Source organism: Cynoglossus semilaevis, chromosome 9 (genome assembly GCF_000523025.1).
Source record: "Cynoglossus semilaevis isolate Cse_v1.0 chromosome 9, Cse_v1.0, whole genome shotgun sequence".
Taxonomy (NCBI): Eukaryota; Metazoa; Chordata; class Actinopteri; order Pleuronectiformes; family Cynoglossidae; genus Cynoglossus; species Cynoglossus semilaevis.
Window position 1 is genome coordinate 9,470,694 of NC_024315.1, and position 19,604 is coordinate 9,490,297.

The following is a 19,604-nucleotide window of genomic DNA, read 5'->3' on the forward strand; positions in this document are numbered from 1 at the left end:
ACCGTCATTTAAAATTATCTGAACTAAATACTGACAAAACAATGCTGACAAAACAGCTGACTAAACTGACTATAAAAAAGCTAGCTTCCTTAAAAATCAACTTTTGTTGGCTGTATTTCAAGTGCTGCACAAAAATGTCTTCCAAATAGCTTATTTTACAAGGTCCTTCTAAGAAGTTGTTGATAACACTAATAAAAACACATACTACACCAACACATACAGCTGGAAAGAGTAACTGTTAGATAGACAAAAACCTGGTGAGAGAGATATAGTTTGCTGACCGCATCACTTACTGGCTTAGTGTGAAAGTGTAATGTATGGACAGATTGGGGGGTTGTGTCGCATAGGGTATTACATCCCAGGGCAAATACAGTATAATAGGGTTAGAGGGTCAACCTAATCAAACTACAAAATCTAGCAGCCAACATGAAAGAAGTTAGAGTAAAATACTATAAAATATCAAGATTAAAATACATTAATAGTAGTACCTGATGAGGCAGATTTTAATATAAGTACTTCAAATTACACAGTAATAATAGGTGCAGAAAGAAAACTACATAAGTTACGATTGATTATACATACGATTTATGTTGATGTTGAGAGTTAAAGTTACAGTTCTCTCACAGGAACAGCTATAACACCCACCGTGTACGTGTGTATTCGTTCGACACTTTATAAAGGTCATAATAGTACTAATAGTGTTGTTATTATCGCCTGTTGTTAAGAGGGCGTGTCTATGATCAGAGCGGATTCTGATTGGTCATGATGACTCCCCCCTACCCCTCTCGTGTCACGGTGGCCTGGCTGGTGCGTATACGCATGCGCAGCGACCCCTCTCTACTGATATTTTATTTACTCTCCAAACCCAAGATGGCTCCTGTGAATGTCTCGCTCACATAGCAGGCTGAGGATGCAAGAAGCTTCCGAAAAAACAACTTTTCCCCGACTGCTGCGTCCTCTGGATTTGGATTCATATGGTTCGGAGGAGGCCCTGACTGTCGTGAAGGCACCGAGAAGCCGTCGCAGCTTCGCGAAACCTTCTTCAATCCATCAATTTGGAGTAGTTTCGCGAAGTAGCTCTTCTCCTCGTTGTCGCTGTGTGTCCGGAGCGAGGTTCAGACAGGCTGCTCATCCAAATGGCCGAACCGAGAAAAGTGCAATTTGTCACCCTGTCGGCCTTCGCGGCCGGAGCGGCCGCAGACTCTAGGAAACGCCGGCTGGAGGACGAGGCCGACTTCAGCTTCGCTCAAGCCGAGGTCGAGGCAGTGACCCGGGCAGGAGGTGCTGCTGCCAGCAACGGTCGTCTCGGCAAAACCGGCGACAGGGACAAGACAGGAGCCGAGAAGAGGGAGACGCTGCGGTTCAACCTGCCACTCTCCGAGCCTGACGAGCGCTCCTCCGCCGAGTTTAATTACGGCGAACTTATCCAGAGCCTGCAGGTAGGTTCTCACTCCCGCTGTGATTACGAGCAGGAGGCCGACTTGGGCTGCAGCTGCTGGACTTATTTTATCGCTCTTCAAGTGTCTGTGTGGACTTGTCATTGCTAAGTAAAGAACAGAGGAGGAGGGGTGCACCTTGTCCTTGTGGGGACCGTCGTGTTCGAAACTGACCATTAGTGCGAGTCAGCACAAAAGACAGCGGCACCCAGCCTCCATGTGTGAGTGTGTTTTCTCCAACTTCAGCTGACTAGAGGAACCTCCTTTCCACTCACACATGTGGAGAGTTGACTGCTGCTTCTGACGGTGGTACCTGTGTGTCCTGTTGACTGTGACTTGCCCAGCAACAGTCAGTCACACAGCCATTTCAGCACTTGGGAATGCCACATGCAGTTTGGCCCTGTGGCTGCGGGTGATAGATAGATGCTGATGAAGTACCAGGATGTAGCAATGGGAGCAAAGCAAATGTCAGGGACACAGAGACAATGAAGCTCGCCTCGTTTTGGCAACTGCGTAGTTTTAAACTGGATGTTCTGTTTAGATAAGCTAATATTCTACACTTGATTAGAAAAATATTAGTCTCATTCCCATGGGTTTTTTATATTATTTCCCAAGTGCTCTCATGCATACTTGGTGACTTAACAGGGCATTTCCAAACATAGAAGCTTTGTTTTTGGAAGCTTGACTTTACACTGTATACAGAAATATATATCAAAATGCTGAGCCTCCTGGTTCTGAAACAGTTGTTTCCTTTTGCTGAGTAACCAAACTACAGTTTTTTGGGTAGTTTTCAAAAAAAGTCTCCCTGTTGATACCCAAACTCATCTCCTTTGATGAAAATCTAAAGTTCCTCAAGATTTGCTGGTCTTGGGCCCTGGCCTTCAGTTCACTCCACAGGTTTTTTTTAATCAAATTAAATTTGTTTTTTTAGTGCTGTCCTGTCAGTTACTTTATTCTGGACTATTATGTTTATACTTTTGGTGATCAACCAATGACTGTAATATATTATTATATATTATCAAAGTGACAGTCTGTAAAAGTTGTCAGTTGATTTTTTTTTTCCCCTGGAGTTTTATATTTATTAAAAAAAGGCATTTGTAATTTATTTAATTATGAGGGAAAAGTGGTCCATGCTTCATGCATTTGTAATGTGACTAACACGTGTTTATAAATACATTTTTCTATACTTTAACTACCTGCACATATACACCTACTGTATATTACAGTCATTTGAAGGTGTTTATATTACATTCCTTTTTTTGTAGTAAATCTTTGCTTTATTTATTTCTCTCCTTTGGTAAGTCCTGTACATCATTTACTTTTTTCAGTTTGAGCTGCTTTAATCGTCTTTAATTGTGAAAACCTCATTTTCACAATATTGTGTATTTTTAAATGAACAGAGTCTCTTAAATAAACCCCATACATGTAAATTGCTGTTTTGCCAAAGAAACCGATTTATATAGTAAAATATCCTTTTTGAGTTTTTGAAATATTCTCTGTTATTTTTTTGCAGGCCAAAAATAAACTCCCTAGTGTGAATTCGGCTAATTTACCCAACGACCCCTTCAACGACGAGGAGAAAGAACGGCGACAGGTGGAGTCCTTGGCGAAAAAGTTTGAAAATAAATATGTACGTTTTTTTTTGTTTGTTTTTTTTTTAATTACTTAACTGCTTTTAATACAGTTAATAGTACAATAGCTTGTGGAGACAAATGTGGATTTATAAAATAGCAACAAAGGTGTATAGATGTGTGTGTAGATGACACTCTTGCTGCTTAGTAGCAAATGCTCACAAATATGATGTAATATCCTTGTTTTATTCATTTTCACAAACACATGGATGACAATATGTCACCACTAAGGACATGATCTATAATTTATCAAGCTGTCAGGGTCCAGATATTCAATATTTTAGGATGATTGATTAATGTTGAAAATACTTAAAGTTAAAACTTAAGTTTAATGTTTATTATTATCTAGGGTAATACAGGGAAGAAGAGGAAGGACAGAATGCAAGATTTGATAGACATTGGTTTTGGTTACGACGAGTCCGACCCTTTCATTGACAACTCAGAAGCTGTGAGTATTCTTTAAATAATATTAGTGGACAGATTATATTTGTGTGAATCCTTTTTTAGAATGTCATTTGTAGTTTAGACAGTGGTCGCCCTTTGGTCTTTTTGGTAGCACTGACCCCTCTTTTCTGCCTTTATTACCTGCTGAAATATTTGCTGTCCTCATCACATTCCTAAACAGTGTTTTTGCCATTCTGTCATGGTTGACATTCTTCTTCCTCTGTTTGAGTGTGTGTTATCAACAGCACTTGTAAAGAATATCACGTGTCCCTTATTACAACAGGCCTATATCAATAGACAAAAACATCTTCATCACGACTTGATCAGGCTACCTGTGTTAACGAAGGGTTTCTCATTTATTATGCATTGTGTGTCACTCCGTATTCAGACACTATCAGTCTTTTTGTGACTTTTAGAAACTCACCTGTTTCTGACAATCAGATTCTCTGCTGGTTTTTTGCAAGTTGTCATTCTGTTTTGATAGCTGTTTGTTTTAGTATGATGATGTTTTAGATCCACTGACCATCAGAGCATTAGGAGCTGATTTTCAACATTTTAGCTTGCATCATTATCTGCAACTCGACTCTTTTCAAATGTGAACATTTGTGATGTATTTTTTTTTTTAGTTTTTAGTTTCCGCTTATCTGATGTCGTTAACTGCCCTCTGATGTTGTTTTCTCAGTACGATGAGCTGGTGCCCGCCTCTCTGACTACAAAGCTGGGGGGGTTCTACATCAACACTGGTACGCTTCAGTTCAGAGCGGCCTCTGATTCAGAAGGGGAGCAGGATATGGTGAGAGTGTGCTGTCATTATCTATATTTTATTTTGTTTGGCTAAAAGTTTCAGGAAATTCACAAATGCTATAAATGTTGATGATGAACTTTGATGCAGGACTGTCCTATATTCATGTAAGTCTGTTATCCAGACAATTCACATAGATACACATATAACAAGCAGCTCACACCCACTTAATCACTTAAAACTGTCGTAATAAACTGTATTATTTCTGTCTAAATTGCTGTCACAAGTCCAGTCAGAGATTTAGATGTAAACAGATGATTAACATGTTTACCTCATTAGTCTTATCTTCTTGTAAAAGTGCTCCATCCCTTCAATTCATTTTTTAATATCCCATTGAAACAGTGTGGCTTTAAAAAACATGCAAGTGAAATAAAATCCAACAGTTTCTTCAACTCTCCGGGAAGAGGTTTATTAAGTTTCTATACTGCCCTGTACTCCTATCTAGAAACTAGATTTAAAGTACTGTGACTGTCAGTCCTGTTCTGGTCCTTACAGTGGAAGTGTGACATAGTTATAGGGTCCAGTAGAACTGAACCAAACTTTATATAAAATTAAGGGGTTTAACACTGGTTTAAAATTGTACCAATTATAAAACTGATATACATTTTTATAAACTGTAGTTTTGTCAAACAAACCCAGAAATGTGCTTCACTGCTGATGCTCAAAACGTGCCCAATGCCTTGTGTCAAGTTTTCTCAAATCAATGGTTCTGCAGTTCAGACATTTTAAGTTGTTTGTTTATAGCGGTGCAATATGAATTCAGACATTTTAAGTTGTTTGTTTATACCGGTGCAATATGAATCTTCTTCATTACATCATCAATTTAATTTGCTTAATCTGCTATGGTTTAGACCAGAGTGTCTAGGCAGACAGAGATAATGTGCAGGAATCTGAGGTTGTCAAATCAGGTTCCTAGTATTGGTAGTTTGTGGTGAACATTATATATTCTGAGGAGTCAGTCCAGAAAGTTGTCTCACAGAAGATGTCTTAAGTTTTGAGCCAAAAAGCCATCGTATGTCAGCAGTTCTGCTGTAAGATAAATCCTCCTTCCGCAAAGAGCAGGGTTTTTCATTAGTTTTACTGAAATGTGATGTGAACATTGTTATTCATCACATCAGGAGGGATACACTCTTGCATACACGCTGTTGCACACTCATGGACACAGATGCAGCACTGTGTGGGAGGCTCAGGCAAAAATGGATAGTTTTTCTACTTTTCAGTTCTGTCATCTGCCCATTAGACTTGAACTGTGATTGTTCGTTTGTTTCAGAAAGCAAATGATGCGCAGATGATGAAGAAAAGAAAAAAGAAAGACGTGAACAACCTGGAAGAGGAGCTCTCAAAAAAGAACAAAGTAGCCAAACAAGGGTAAGAACAATGGCTCAGTTCTATTACTGTTTGTTGTATTTGTGGTCGGTTTACGTCAGTTTGTGAACAGAAACAGGGTCTGATTTTTATTAGAAGTGGAACAGGTGTTTAATGAATAGCTAAATAAGCTGATCCTTCCTTGTCAGTGCACTATTCTCTCTGTCAAAAAAAAACCTCAGCCTGAATCCAACAGAGTGATTTTTGGAAAAGAGTCGACTACAAAGCTAACCTTTTTGCGGTAGACATGGATTTGTAGGCCACGGTGAATATGTGATGACGCATTTGTCCACTGTTTAATCCACCACTCTCTGTGTGACATTCTACTCCCCTGCTGTTGTGCTTTCCCACTCACACTGTACATCTATCATCAGGCAGAGATGCTGACTGTGACTTGCTCTTTTCTACTGTGACAAGGCAGAGCCACCTTCTAGAAAAGAGGCCATTATCCACGCTCAAATAGGACGCAGACGCCAACATGCCACCATTATGAAAACAGCTGCCAAAAATAGCAGCAGCATTTGCCATTGTGCTCTTATGAGATTCATAACATTATACACAATAGATAGAAAGAGCAATGGGAGGATAGTTAGGGGCATAGATAAAAAGATAGACAGATTTGGATTGCGTGTTCATTTTGAAGATTACATCCAAAACATGGCCATTAAGAAGTTAGTACTAAAGACAAATTAACAACCAAAATGATAGCCAATGTAACGTGGATTTTACAATGTGATGTTAAAATAGAATTGTGATCAAGTAAGATTATATTATGTCCACGCAAAAATCATCACCCCAGTTCACTCAACCCATGGACTATATTCCCAGCTCCCCCTGCAGCTCAACCCATGGACTATATTCCCAGCTCAGTGGCTGATCAGCTCAGTGTTTACCAACAAAATTCCAGCATTCTGTTGATTGAAGATCTTTTAAAATTAACAAAAATAATTTGTTTTCAAAACCACTTTGTTGTGTCTTATTTCTTAAGGGTGATGGCTCTCAATCTCCATCGGCCGGAGAAGAAGAAGAGAAAGAAACTGATGAAAGACTCACTGTACCTGGCAGCAATGCTCCGCAGGTTTACGAGAGAGAAAGAGGAAATGAAGAAAAGAAACCCCAACATGGTTCACCCCCACAGTGCAGGAGGTGTGGCTAACAAGCCCAACTCTGCCAACTCAACAAACAACCTGTTGACCTCTAACTCCACGCAGTCGCAGGGCAACACAGTTAGCAACGACCTCTCGCTGGCGGAACTTACATCTGACCCTGCTGTGATGTCACTGCTGGGTTCGGCCAATGAGGACGAGCTGCAGGATCTACTTGGAGACTTGGACTTTAGCTTGACGGACACAGACCCTCAGAACACTGTTGTGTTGGCCAGGCATAATGGCGTTCTGGGAGTTGGTGTTCCAGGTCACAAACCAGTGGGAGCAGGGGGTCAAGGGCGAGGCCTAGGATCTTCCAGTGGACTTTATACTCCGCCTCCGCTGCCTGATGGTCTCCCTGCTCCTCTTATCAAACGCATCGAGGACCTGCGGGCGGTGAGTCAAATGTAGCCTTTCTGTGGGTGGCTGCAATTACCAGAGAAGCCTCTGTGCTGTTGTCAAACACAAATGCCAGTTAGTAGAGCACAGGATTTAATATAGCTGTCTGAAACAGGAATCATGGGTTTCAAAGTGTTTTTTTTTCTCCTTTTTTTGCTTTATCCCAACAACTCAAAAATGTGTTTAAAGATCATATGTAAAAAGGAGCAGTGAGGCAACTAACATGGGATTCAAAATAAGATAGCTGCCCAGGGAAAGTGAGGATGAGGAGTAATTTGATAACATACAGAGAGAAGTGAAGGATTTTATCTCACTAGTAAAATAGTGACAGTAATATGTCAGAGGAAGTAGTTAGTAGTACAACTATTTCAATGCATATATAAAAGGGGATTTATATCACAAGATGTTGATTGTGTGAACAAAACAGAACCCCATTGAGTGTGTAATTGACAGGTGGACTGTGCTGTAAAGGTTTATGGACATGCAGCCCGTTACTGACGACTAACAGTAGTGACATTTATCTTTGTCACATTATTCATAATTTTTAAAAAAATACATTATTTTACTTAAAGACTTACTCTGCACCATCTATCACTATAGATTTCCCACTGCCTGATTCATATATACTGTTTTAGTTCTTTTCTTTTAGTGGACTTTGGACTTTTAGTGGAATTGAATTACATCTAAAACAACTAACTTTCAAAAGGATTGCATAAAGGGGTTAAAATGGTTGCGTGTTTAAGCCCCCTGTGTGTGCAAATAAAATTAGATGTAAGTTTATGAGGTCGGTGCTGAATTTAGACCTAGTTTAGTGCCTGTCAGTCATATCCTCAGAGACTCAGCATCCCAGCTGTAAGTGTGTTGTATATGTGCTGTATGAAGCAGTGCCGTTTGCTGACTCAACCTTTTCACCCACAGGCCTCCAGGCAGTTTGATCAGGAGGGCAGGAAGAAATTTTTCACGCTGGACATGAATAACATTCTCCTGGAGTGAGTAGGACAGGCTTTAAATCATCATCAGGCAAAATGCAACTTGTATTCTGACTTGAAATGTTCTTGTTGGATTTCAGATGAATGTCCTTTTCACCTCTCCTGCTATCTATAAATGTATTTCTAATAATCTGCATTGTCTACTAATTTCCAGTTCACCTGGTTTGTTAAAGTTCATGTGACACACCAGTTTATCTTTGATTTATTACTGCCTATATCCATATACATGCTTTCTTCATAAACTCACTGCCTCGCATCCTATATTCCTTTATCTCTCATAAATCCTGACCCTCTCTTTCTCTCTCTCTATCTCTATCTCTCTCTTTCAGTATTGAGCTGCAGGTGCAGGAGCAGCCTCCGCAGAAACGATCAGAGATCTACTCTCACATGGAGGCTTTTGTTCCGTGCAACAAAGAAGCTCTCCTCAAACGACTGAAGAAGCTCAGCCTCAACATTCAGGTGAGTGAGGCTGTAGAGCAAAAAAGTCTCTCTATGTTTTACCGATTTACAGGAGCCTTTCTGTTCATATCTTTTGGATTTTCTCTAAGGTCAATGAAAGTCTGATATTGAAGTACTTGAGCCTTACTAGTACTAGTGTTAAAAGTATGTATAGGTCCAGCCTTTCAATAGAATAATGAGATCGGTGACTCTTTGCAGTGGGAAAGCCAAGTGTGGCAAAGTGAATTTTAACATTTGTGATGTAAATCTTTGGCTGTCTTCTTGGCAGTTGTCGACATTCAAGAGATCTGCACCTCAGGTGTTTTGGGCAAAATATTTTTTTAAATTTCTTTATGTTCTTGGTTTTATGTTATAATGGGTTTTTAAAAGCGAACAATTTTCTTTTCTTTAAAGACCAGTTACTTTCACTCCCATGAAACAACTAACTTAACAAAAACCCTAACAGCAAACAAGGGTTAAAAATGTCTTTTGCCATTGGCCATCAAAATAGTATTATTGACAAAAATATCCCCCTGTCTTTGACTCTGTCAGTGTTTTAATTTATTACCTTTTTTTGTTTACTTTGACTCCATTTCCCTGCCTGATTTTCTAACTTCTGTCCCACCTCAGGACGATCGACTGCGGACACCCCTCCTGAAGCTGAAACTGGCAGTGTGCAGTGTGATGCCAGAGCAGATAGCAAGATACAACATGGACTGTATGGCCAAGGTGGCAAAGTAAGTTGTTTAACAATTTATTTTGATTTTCTATTTAAGTCCCTGCTCCTTCTCTTGCTTCTGTTTTATTGGAAATGAATAACACAAATTGCACCACTCACATTTCATTGTGACTTTCTATGTTTACATTGAAAGCCAGGTGATAGACCTGACCTTAACTTAGACAATACAGTTTGGTGATTGCTCAACTTTCTGGGTGTGGTGCAGGCAGCACTCAGAGGAAGCAGATAAGAACGGCTCAGAAGAGGAGGATGACGAGAAACCTGGCAAAAGGATAATGGGTCCACGGAAGAAGTTTGTCTGGGATGACAGGCTCAGGTAGTGACCTCACACACTCCCACATGAATAACTGGTTTAGCTGCAGTGTGTTTATAGTCTTCTCTCCCCTTAACTGGTTTCCCCGATGTGATCTTGTGATTTCTGCATATAATAAATGGGTGCATACAATTTACATTATTTGTCTAGATGTTGATTGTCCAGGTAAAATAACAAATGCACTGTAGTGTTACTTTAATGTCCAATTGTGTGAGTAACTGTCAGAAGCGAAACAAGGAACCAGTCTGCAGTATTGAAAAGATTAGCTGCCAGGATATATGAACTAAAGACACTACACCAGCCTAAGTCTACACTATCTTAAGTTTGAGTGTTGTTAACCTCAACATTGTACAAAATTAGTTGTTTTAAGCCTAAGTGGAATCAAAAATTAGTGTCAGTTAAGTCATTTCAAATACAGTATTTACAATACTCATATAAGTCAAAATTCAAAATCCACAGTGACTCTTATTGATGTCAAGATATAAAAAGAACAACAGTTGTGTTTCTTCTTTTTGGTCCATGTTTATATGGTCATTTTTGAATACTGAATATTGGGTCTTGGACGTTTGTCTTCTGCAGGAACCTCCTGTGCAGCTTGGTGAGAGTAAAGCTGAGCTGCTATGACATGGAGAAACAGTGCTCTCTATCTGTGGAGGACTATCTCAAGGCTTTTTTAGAAAATGAGGTCAAGCCACTTTGGCCCAAGGGCTGGATGCAAACCAGGTCTGTGTGTGTGTGCGCCCGCGTGCTCAGCTTTTGATGCAACAGTGATACATGTACATGATACATGTTCTAAACTTCCAACATCCCTTCTACAAGTTTCATCTACAGTCGTCACAGTTCATCATGTCACAATGATTAGTATACTTTTTTTTATTTATAGAGCAGAGTATTTTCAGAGTATTTCCAGATCATAAAGAGTAAATAACACCACTCCTAATTTAGAAAAAAATAAAACCAAAACAACTTAAATGGGAAACGTTTTGTTTTCATTTAAGGGCAGCCCCAGTGCAATAAATGGTCTGTCTAGATTTGTATTTTGTGTTTATTAACATAATAATTTACCACAACATTAAGTATAACAAATTTTGGGTTCTCTTTGCATAATAAGCTGTTTTTTGTTTTCTAAACGTGACCTCGTGATCCTCAGTTTTATCAAACTACATCACTGCAACAATAACTCGGCAAAGGTTCAGTCTAATTTCATCACCATTTACACATACTGTATGTCACACAAAAATCTTAGAAGAAACTCAGTGGATTAAGTCAAATGTCACAATGTAACTTTTTAATGGAGGAACTGTTTAAAAGCTGAAAACTATTATACAAAGTAATTTTCTTTCCGGTTGAATCTCCACATCTTGTTAGATGGGTGTTATCAGGTGTGCTGGCAACGATGTGTCTTTGATGTACAAAACTGATTTCCTTATTCTCTTGGGCTTTTGAGTGGGACATGTGACCTTTAAAGTGTAAACATTTTCAATGTTGTTCTAAACTAGTTGTTTTCGCTCCTCAGGATTTTATTTAAAGAGAGTCTGGCAGTTCACAGTCACCTCACTGGAAACCTGTAAGTACCCTCTTCATCTCCGACAGCTTCTGTTTTTACAGTAGTATTAAATACTCTGCTGTTTCTGAAGAGGATTTCAATTCTTACTGTAAAACTAAAGCTTTCTCCAATGGCTGCTCTGTTTACTTACAGAATCAAGAGGAGAATGGTGCCTGGGCCCAAACCCAAAGTCAAAGTAAGTAACAAATCAGACTTCAGGATCAAAACATCAGATTAACATTCACTTGAAAATGTGTTTTATAATTGCCCTTCTTCAGAGCTGTATCACATAAACTCATGTTAATGTTAATATTATCCTTTTCCCTGATATTAATGACAGGAGTATCAGCTATTTTTGTGAGTGTTGAGTGTTCTAATAGGTCAGCTCCCTAAAAAGAGACGGTCCTTTTGGCTATCACATGGCTCCTAACAAAAATAATGCAGTTTTTAAAAAAAATACAGAATCATAAATAAAATAATTCATTTTATATATATTCACATGCATGTAAATAAATAGATGTTTTATCTAATTCCACTGTGAATAAAACCGGTTTTCATAAGCATCCATAACCTTTAGTTTCATGTATATGTAGTTTTTCTATTTCTTGTCATGTGTTCACTGTTAATGCAATCTGTTTTACATTTGACAAAGTGCTGCTTTGTATCCACTGCTTTCTTCTTCTTCTTCATCAAACCTTTTGTTTTTCAGGAGGCCCTGTGGATCCACAAGCCACCTCTCACCATGACCTCCACACTAACTCTGCCAACTTCCACGTCTGCTGTGACCTCTAACCGCCAGCTCTCTTCCTCTTCACCTTCGGAGCCCATCTGTCTCTCAGACTCTTTGGATGAGGATCTGACCGCTCCTTCCCTGGATTCCATCTCCCACGCTCTGGCGTTCCTCAGCAATGCATCAAAAGGATTAGGGCCCTCAGACAGCCCATTGTCACCTCCACCTCTGCAGATCCCTACCTCCTCTCCTCCTCCTGTAACGCCTCACTACCCCTCAGCCTCTCAACTCTCTGTCCCTTCTTCGACGCAGCATCATTCCCCTTCAAAGGTCGAGTCAGTTCCTCTCACAGCTGCAGCTGCTGGACATTTGCCAACAACTATAACATCACTGTCAACCTCCTCTGCTACCTCCTCCTCCTCTGCTTCTGTCTCCTCTGTGGCCCGTATGCAGGGAGGAGTTCTAGTTTCCTCAAGGACTTCAGATGGCTCCTACGGCTCAGTCAAAGGAGCCGTCGTAGTGAGCCATACTCAGAATCAGAGACCTGTTACCTTGGCATCACCAAACCACAGGTCCAGCTCAGTCATAGGTGTGAGCAACAAAATGCATCCACACCCTTCACCGTCACCTCCTAAACAACGACCTCCACCTACAGCTTCCCCTCTGCTCCCTCCCCATCAGAAGGGCTTTGTCAGCCCTGTGGGAGTTCTTGGAGGTATGGGAAGTCTTCATGGACTCAACAAGACCACTGTTAAGGCCAGCAGCAATGGCAACGCTGTGAGCAGCAGCACTACACATTTATGTTCACCTTCATCCCAGTCCAGATCCAACTCCACCTCCCACCCCAGTCTGCAGTCCTTCTGCCCCCCTTCCCCAGTGTCTTCCTCAGCCTCCACAACCTCACACACCTCACAAGTCAAACTGCATACACATCATCATCATCACCATCACCAACCCAACTTCATTACACCGATGCAGGCCACACTCACCAAGTCCTCACACAGCAGCAACTCTTCTCCCATTATTAAGCTCACCCCTCGGCCTCCTGTACCCACTCCACCTCCTTCCTCCTCCCCCTCGCCTTCATCCTCCCCGTCGCATCCTCTGTCCCACCAGATGATCTCCACTCAAAAGCAACAACACCAGTACACCAACAAAACTCCCAAACCATTCCGGCCTCCTCTGAGTGTGTCTGGCGGTGGACAGATGAAGCAGAGCAGTGGTAACTTTGCTGGAGTCCAGAAGCCTCAGTCCACTGTGAACAACAGCAGCATCAACATCATCAACAACAATAAGGGAGTGGTACAAGTGGTCGGCAGTCATTCGGACAAAACTACTCCATCCTCCTCGCCTTCACTTTCGGGTAGTCACATACAAAGGCAAAGGGCGATGGGCGGGGCCAACCCGAGCTCGAAGCCAGGAAATAGCTGGACAGCTTCAGGAAATTTGGCCACGTCCTCCACAACGTCACACCTCTCACAGGTTGGTTTTACTGAAACGATCTGAAAACTGATAGAACACATGAAATCATGGAGTACTCACTGTAGATAAATATATGCCTGCATCCTTGTTATACAGGTTTCTACCACAGCCGCCCCTCTCCTGGGGAGTCCCTCCTCTCTGCCTCTGAGCTTTGGCATGCTCGGAGGCCTGGTCCCTGTCTCACTTCCTTTCCAGTTCCCTCCCTTGCTCAATTTCAGCCCTCCTGGAGCCCCAGGAGCCGCTGGCATTGGCACAACCCCCAGCTCCAACTCAGGATACTCCCTAGCACAGAGTGATCTAATCGGTGAGTTGGCACACACACCTACGTATTTACCACAAAACTAGTCTATACACTCAGATATTCAGAAGTATGAGCTAGAAATAGCATTCCCTGTTTAAAAAAAAAAAACAAAAAAAACTGACTTTTAGCAGCTGTCTCTCAACATGGTGATCCTGTTTCTTTGAATCTGCCTCATTTTATGCTGAGCTGTGAGTTTAAGACGTTGATGCGAGTATAATCTTTTCTCCATTATTCTGGCTGCATTTTCATTTATAGAAGTTAAGAATATTTTATTGTTTTCATCTATTTAATAAAGTCTTTAGTGTACACAGTGCCCTCTTGTGGCTATAAATGATATTAATTATTTTTAATATGCAATGCACTTTGGTGTGTAAGTCACAGGACCTGCCAGACTACCTTCAGAAGGACTACTTAATACATTTATGTTGCACACATCTTTTCAAAATTTCCATTTTTGAGCTGTTAACACATTTCTTGTTGTACTAATGTCAGCTGTGTCTTTTTAACTTGCTAGTGTCTTGTGTGACAGCACTCTCCCCCCAGTTACCCAGCATCCTCTGCTGTGCTCAACATTACCATGACACCATCACTGCTCTTCCTCTTTGTACCTTTCATTTTTTGTCCTTACACTCCATGTTTGGTTTTTACCCATTAAACCCATGATATTTTTTGTATTTTCCATCTTGTTGTTGTTTTTGTTGTTGCGTCCCCCCCCTCTCATCTGTCTCTCCTCCCCTGTGTTTCTCCTCAGATCTGTATAAGAGTCTCCAGTCAGGGTCACAGGCTGCCCTACCTCCTCACTTGCAGCTTGCTTTCTCAGGTAATCACCAGTCGCCCTCGTCATCTTCTTGTCTCCCACCTGTCCCTGTCCAGTCAACCTGTTGTCCTTTGTTCTGGTGCTCTTTGTTACGTAATGTCTTGTGATAAATGCATGTGTCCTTTGTCGTAGCTTTATAATAATAGCTGTATGTTTTTAACATCAACAAACAGAGGTGGGATACGAGTCGGTCTCATCCTTTGTTGGTCGGATGGGTCTGTCAGTGATCAGACAGATCATGTGTGCGAATTTAATGTTTGTGTCGTAAAATGACAACATTTACTGAGGTTCATTACTGCTAATGTCTCAAAAATAGATTAAAACAATTCCTTCCAGACTTTAGAGCTGAATCCATTTGTGATTCTTTTGCTGACTGATCTTGACTACCAGGCAGTAAAACTTACCCTGTTGAACATGTGATAAACCATCAGTCAAAACAGCTTCATGTCATAAAAGCCAGACCTCAAACTACTGCTCTGTCTCGTAGCAAATTCGTCTACTGATATACTGATTCAACTAAAAGAAAGGAGTCCAATCTCCGATCAAATATTGACCCTAACAACCAAATCTTTAAACCGACATGATCGCATTTTCACAAGCTCAAGTTGTTCTGTTGAGAATTTAGTTCCTTCCAGACTGTAATTTAGGTGAAATAAAAGTTTTGTTTTTTGACAAGTTGGACCTAAAGGAGAAAAGGTTTCTCCTCCCTGAATTGTGGCAATGATTAAAAAAATGTAACTGTATTTTCTAAAGAACCGGGTATGAGAACAAACTAGAGTGAGTGATGAGAACACTTAACTTTTTTTTAAGCTTCTGGTTTAGTTTTTTCTTTTAATTTGTCAACATGTTTACATATGACCGACCTTTATCACTGTGGACGAATGCGAGCGCCAAGGTGGTGACGGTACAGATCGGTGTAGTCATACACTAAATAAATAAATGCAGGTCTTAATATTTTATTAGTATGTCACTCAATCAGTCCAAGTTTACTTTAACCTGTGACTTAGCCAACTAGCTTCCATCTTTGCAACATAGTGACTGGAGTTGTTGAGATTAACTTAGTGTGTTATTTCTGAGGTTCTGTAGTGTCCAGTGTCTAAAAGTTTGTCCTCTGGCTCAGATGTGAACCAAAGCCAGACTGGGGACATGAAGAGAAAACCCAACTGACCAATAACATCACAGAAGGCTGACACCAGTGGGACGCCAATCCACCAATAAGGGTCTTCGCATTTATTGCGTTGGAATAATATTACGATATAGGAGGGGGCGGAGCTCCAGTGCTTCCTCCCTCCCCCAAGTTGGACCTAAAGGAGAAAAGGTTTCTCCTCCCTGAATTGTGGCAATGATTAAAAAAATGTAACTGTATTTTCTAAAGAACCGGGTATGAGAACAAACTAGAGTGAGTGATGAGAACACTTAACTTTTTTTTAAGCTTCTGGTTTAGTTTTTTCTTTTAATTTGTCAACATGTTTACATATGACCGACCTTTATCACTGTGGACGAATGCGAGCGCCAAGGTGGTGACGGTACAGATCGGTGTAGTCGTACACTATGATATATAATTTGTATTTATGATCATGTGGAATAACAGAATCTTTGATGTTGCAGTACAAAAAAAACAGACTGAATAACTTTTTTAAAATAATTTTTGTTGTTCGTCTCAGATGTGGGAATTAGTGTATCTGTAGAGTTTCTGTTGTTCACCTCTGCTCCCACAGATGACTGTTAAATAGTAGCTTAAATTAATATTGATAAATTATTTGTAATTTACACAGGGACAATATCTTATTACATGTTTGTTTGATGGAGAGGTTGAGTGTGTGTGTGCTTGTGCATATAAACAATGTACTGTTATTTTTGTTCTTTCCAGGTGACTGTGTGTGAATGAGCACGGGTGTGTCCTCCCTCTTCACAATAGAGTGAGTGTGTTTGTCTTTCTCTCATCCGTGGGTTTTTGGTGCTGTTCATTCACACTGGACCTTTTCTGGAAAAAAGACTTGAATTGAAAAGTTTGTGGCTGTTCTTCTGGAGAGAAAGCAGCTGTCTGTCTGTCTGTCTGTCTGTCTGTCTGTCTGTCTGTGTGTGTGTGAGATAGTGAGAGAGGGAGTGGGGGGTGTCAAGATTGTAGCCTACTTGAATTGTTTTATTTCACTTTATTTTCACTTTTCAGAGTAAGATGTTTTATTTACTTTTTCTGCTTATTGACACAAAGCAACCTGATATTACACAACGCCTTAGTTTGTATTGAAAAGTGTGTTAAAGATCTATGCAGGACTGTCAAACGCTCAATGCAAAAGTGCAAGTTGTGGCTTGGCTTTCAACCCGGAGTCGTGAGTGTTACTGTAGTGAGTGTTACTGTAGGACTGTGTGGTAACATGCCGGCTGTTACAGTGTCACTCGAGACTCCCCACTTTCCTGTGTGTGTTCAGACAGCGTGTGAGGGAAATTAGAGCAGATCCGACGGTGTAGACATAGGGATAAGATTCACTGCAACAAGACATTTGTGTGTAGAACAGCTGATGTGAAGAGAAAATATACAAAATAATTTTAATGATATGTCAACTGCTGCTTTTATTTTGCTTAAAAAAAAAATCATGTTGGCACATTGTCTGACTTGACTCATTATCTAAAGACTTTTTTTTAATCAGCACCTTTTAACCATTGCAATTATTAGCTGTAGTGAGTGAATTAAGTTTTCTTTCCAAACAGATGGTTAAATTTTTATATGAAAAAAAATCCAACTTTCCACATCAGAGATAAAATGAAATCTCTGAGACCAAGGATGGAGCTATTCACTGTTTTCATCTGGTGATACTTGATAACAAAGGTTCTAGGATTCAATGATACTTTTAATTGAATCTTTAAAAATGGAGTCAGATATACAGCACTTGCTGAATCACTAAAACAGGTGGATGAAAATGTAAAAAAAAAAGGTTTTTGAAAGGAAACTGATGGAACTGTCAGTAATACAATTGAAACACAAATTTAAAGGTTGACTTTAGCTAAATAATTCACCTCACTAACTGTCTGAACACCATGATAGAGATTCCTTTCTTCCTTCTGTTAAATACCTCTGATGACTAAAGCGTTCTTCCTATGTGTTCTCCCCGACCACTTCACTATGTGTGACAGACCGACCTGCGACACCGAGAATGTTGCCAAAGATTGTCTCTGTTAAACCTTGTTAAGTTGGGGTGTTGCTGGTCACTGTGTGTAAGACTTTGTTTGTTTGTGTGTGTGTGTGATTCAAAATGTTTTTTACGCAACTGTAAACCCATAAGTGTCATTGTGAAGTCATGTGACAGGAGCAGTGGGTGACATCTTTGCGCTTTCTTTTAGGGGGAAAGAAAAGCAGTTTGTGCTTAACTGGTTCCTATTATTTGGTCTTTCGTAGATTTTTTTTTTTTTTTTTTTTTGTGTTTCAGTTCTGATATTAAAGGAAAGACATGGTTTTCATGACTGTTCTCAACTAGTTTCTTACCAAAGAAGTAGTTTCTTACCTTGAATTTCAAGTATAATATTGGACAACATATAATCAGTTTCTCCTGACCTGGATGTTGTTTAAAGTAAATTCTGAGTAAGTTATTGTCTAATGTAAATAAAGCCAGAAAGGCACACATTCTTCCTTAATATTGTAAAATAACGTAATGAATTTTTTAAATTTCTATTATGTTAATCAATTTCTAACATACCATCACCAGAATCCCAGATCATTTTAATAAAATGTCTTTATGCCTTTACTCAGACAAGAGCTGTACGTCACGGCTTACGTTTTTGGTAATTTAGGTAAGAATTCAGTCAATTTTGTTAATTTTGTGGTGTTTACACCAGATGGGCAAATATCTGACATGATCATTTGGGTTCTTCGTGCACGACCTGCCATAAATGTCTACCAACAAAAAAAATCCTTTATATTTCGTTAAGACTGAAGAGTTCTGTTAGGCAACTGGACGTTCATTTTCTAAAAGAAGACGTTTCACCTCTCACCCAAGAGGCTTCTTTAGTTTAGTTAATATTTGGTTGCAATTCTGTCAGTAGCCACAGGGTGTCACAGTTCTACTGTGTCTGAATCTCGAGCTAAAGTAGATCATTATAATAATCCTAAATTAGCATGTCCTTTTGGGTCACTTAGTGAAAAATTATGATGAAAACTTCTGACAAAACGTTTTTCAAAATTGTGTCTTTTCTAAATCGTTATTTAGCATGAAATCTTTAGTCAGATTTTGAAAAAGAATGATGAATTTTTTGGCAAAATTTATTTTAAAATGTGTCACTTCTGCATGTTTCACGTTGAATTAAAGCATTTCTCAAAAATGTATGTTTCTCATCAAATAAGAGCATTTTTTTAGAAAAAAAAATGTTTTGGGAATTTTTTGGAAAAATCCTATTTTCATGTTGGTCAGGTGGTAAAAATGTATGGTGAAAATTTTGAAAATTGTTTTTCAGAGAATTGCATCAAAATTTTCCAACATCTGATCAAAAAAAAATTTTCTAAACATTTTTCAGAAAAATGTTTTTCTAAATTTTTTTTCAAATCGCTATATTTTGATGAGTAACTTGCAGAAAAGATAAGATTTTGAAAATTGTTTTTCAAAGATTTTCATCAATTTTTTTTCAGCATCTGACCAAATTCTTTTCTAAAAATGTTCAAAATAATGTTTTTATAAAAATATTTTTCAAAACGCAATATTTTGATGAGGAACATGCAGAAAAGATAACTTTGAATTTAATTTTGAAAAACATTGTTTCAAAGATTTTCATCAAATTTTTCAACATGCCAAAAAACTTTCTAAAAAATGTTTTTCTAAAAAAAATTTAAAATGCTATTTTTTGATGATGAACATGCAGAAAAGATAATATTTCTAAAATGTTTTTTCAAAGATTTTCATCAATTTTTCAGCATCTGATCAAACTTTTTTTCTTCTTCTTTTTCTTTCGGCTTTGTCCCTTTTTTTCAGGGGTTGCCACAATGAATCATAGATTTCCATATTGCCCTGTTATCTGCATCTTCTACTGTGACTCCAACT

The 19,604-nt window shown here is 39.3% G+C and overlaps 1 protein-coding gene across 4 annotated transcripts; it reads left to right on the plus strand.

Moving 5' to 3' along the window:
* The first annotated feature begins 24 nt into the window (after positions 1-24).
* ubn2a (ubinuclein 2a) lies at positions 25-18,207 on the plus strand. 4 transcript variants are annotated; one of them, XM_025058926.1, is made up of 17 exons: positions 25-1,439; positions 2,950-3,066; positions 3,417-3,515; positions 4,194-4,304; positions 5,584-5,681; positions 6,667-7,219; positions 8,141-8,211; positions 8,541-8,670; positions 9,280-9,386; positions 9,594-9,704; positions 10,281-10,424; positions 11,218-11,268; positions 11,401-11,443; positions 11,957-13,459; positions 13,556-13,763; positions 14,512-14,580; positions 16,448-18,207. In XM_025058926.1, the coding sequence occupies exons 1-17, from the start codon at positions 1,137-1,139 to the stop codon at positions 16,459-16,461; spliced, it is 3,732 nt and encodes a 1,243-aa protein (XP_024914694.1). In that variant the 5' UTR covers positions 25-1,136; the 3' UTR covers positions 16,462-18,207. The 4 variants fall into 4 exon arrangements, with proteins under 4 accessions (XP_024914694.1, XP_016890958.1, XP_016890959.1 ...); XM_008317050.3 differs by having other exon boundaries at positions 1,137-1,439; positions 15,698-18,207; XM_017035469.2 differs by having other exon boundaries at positions 14,512-18,207.
* Positions 18,208-19,604: the final 1,397 nt, after the last annotated feature.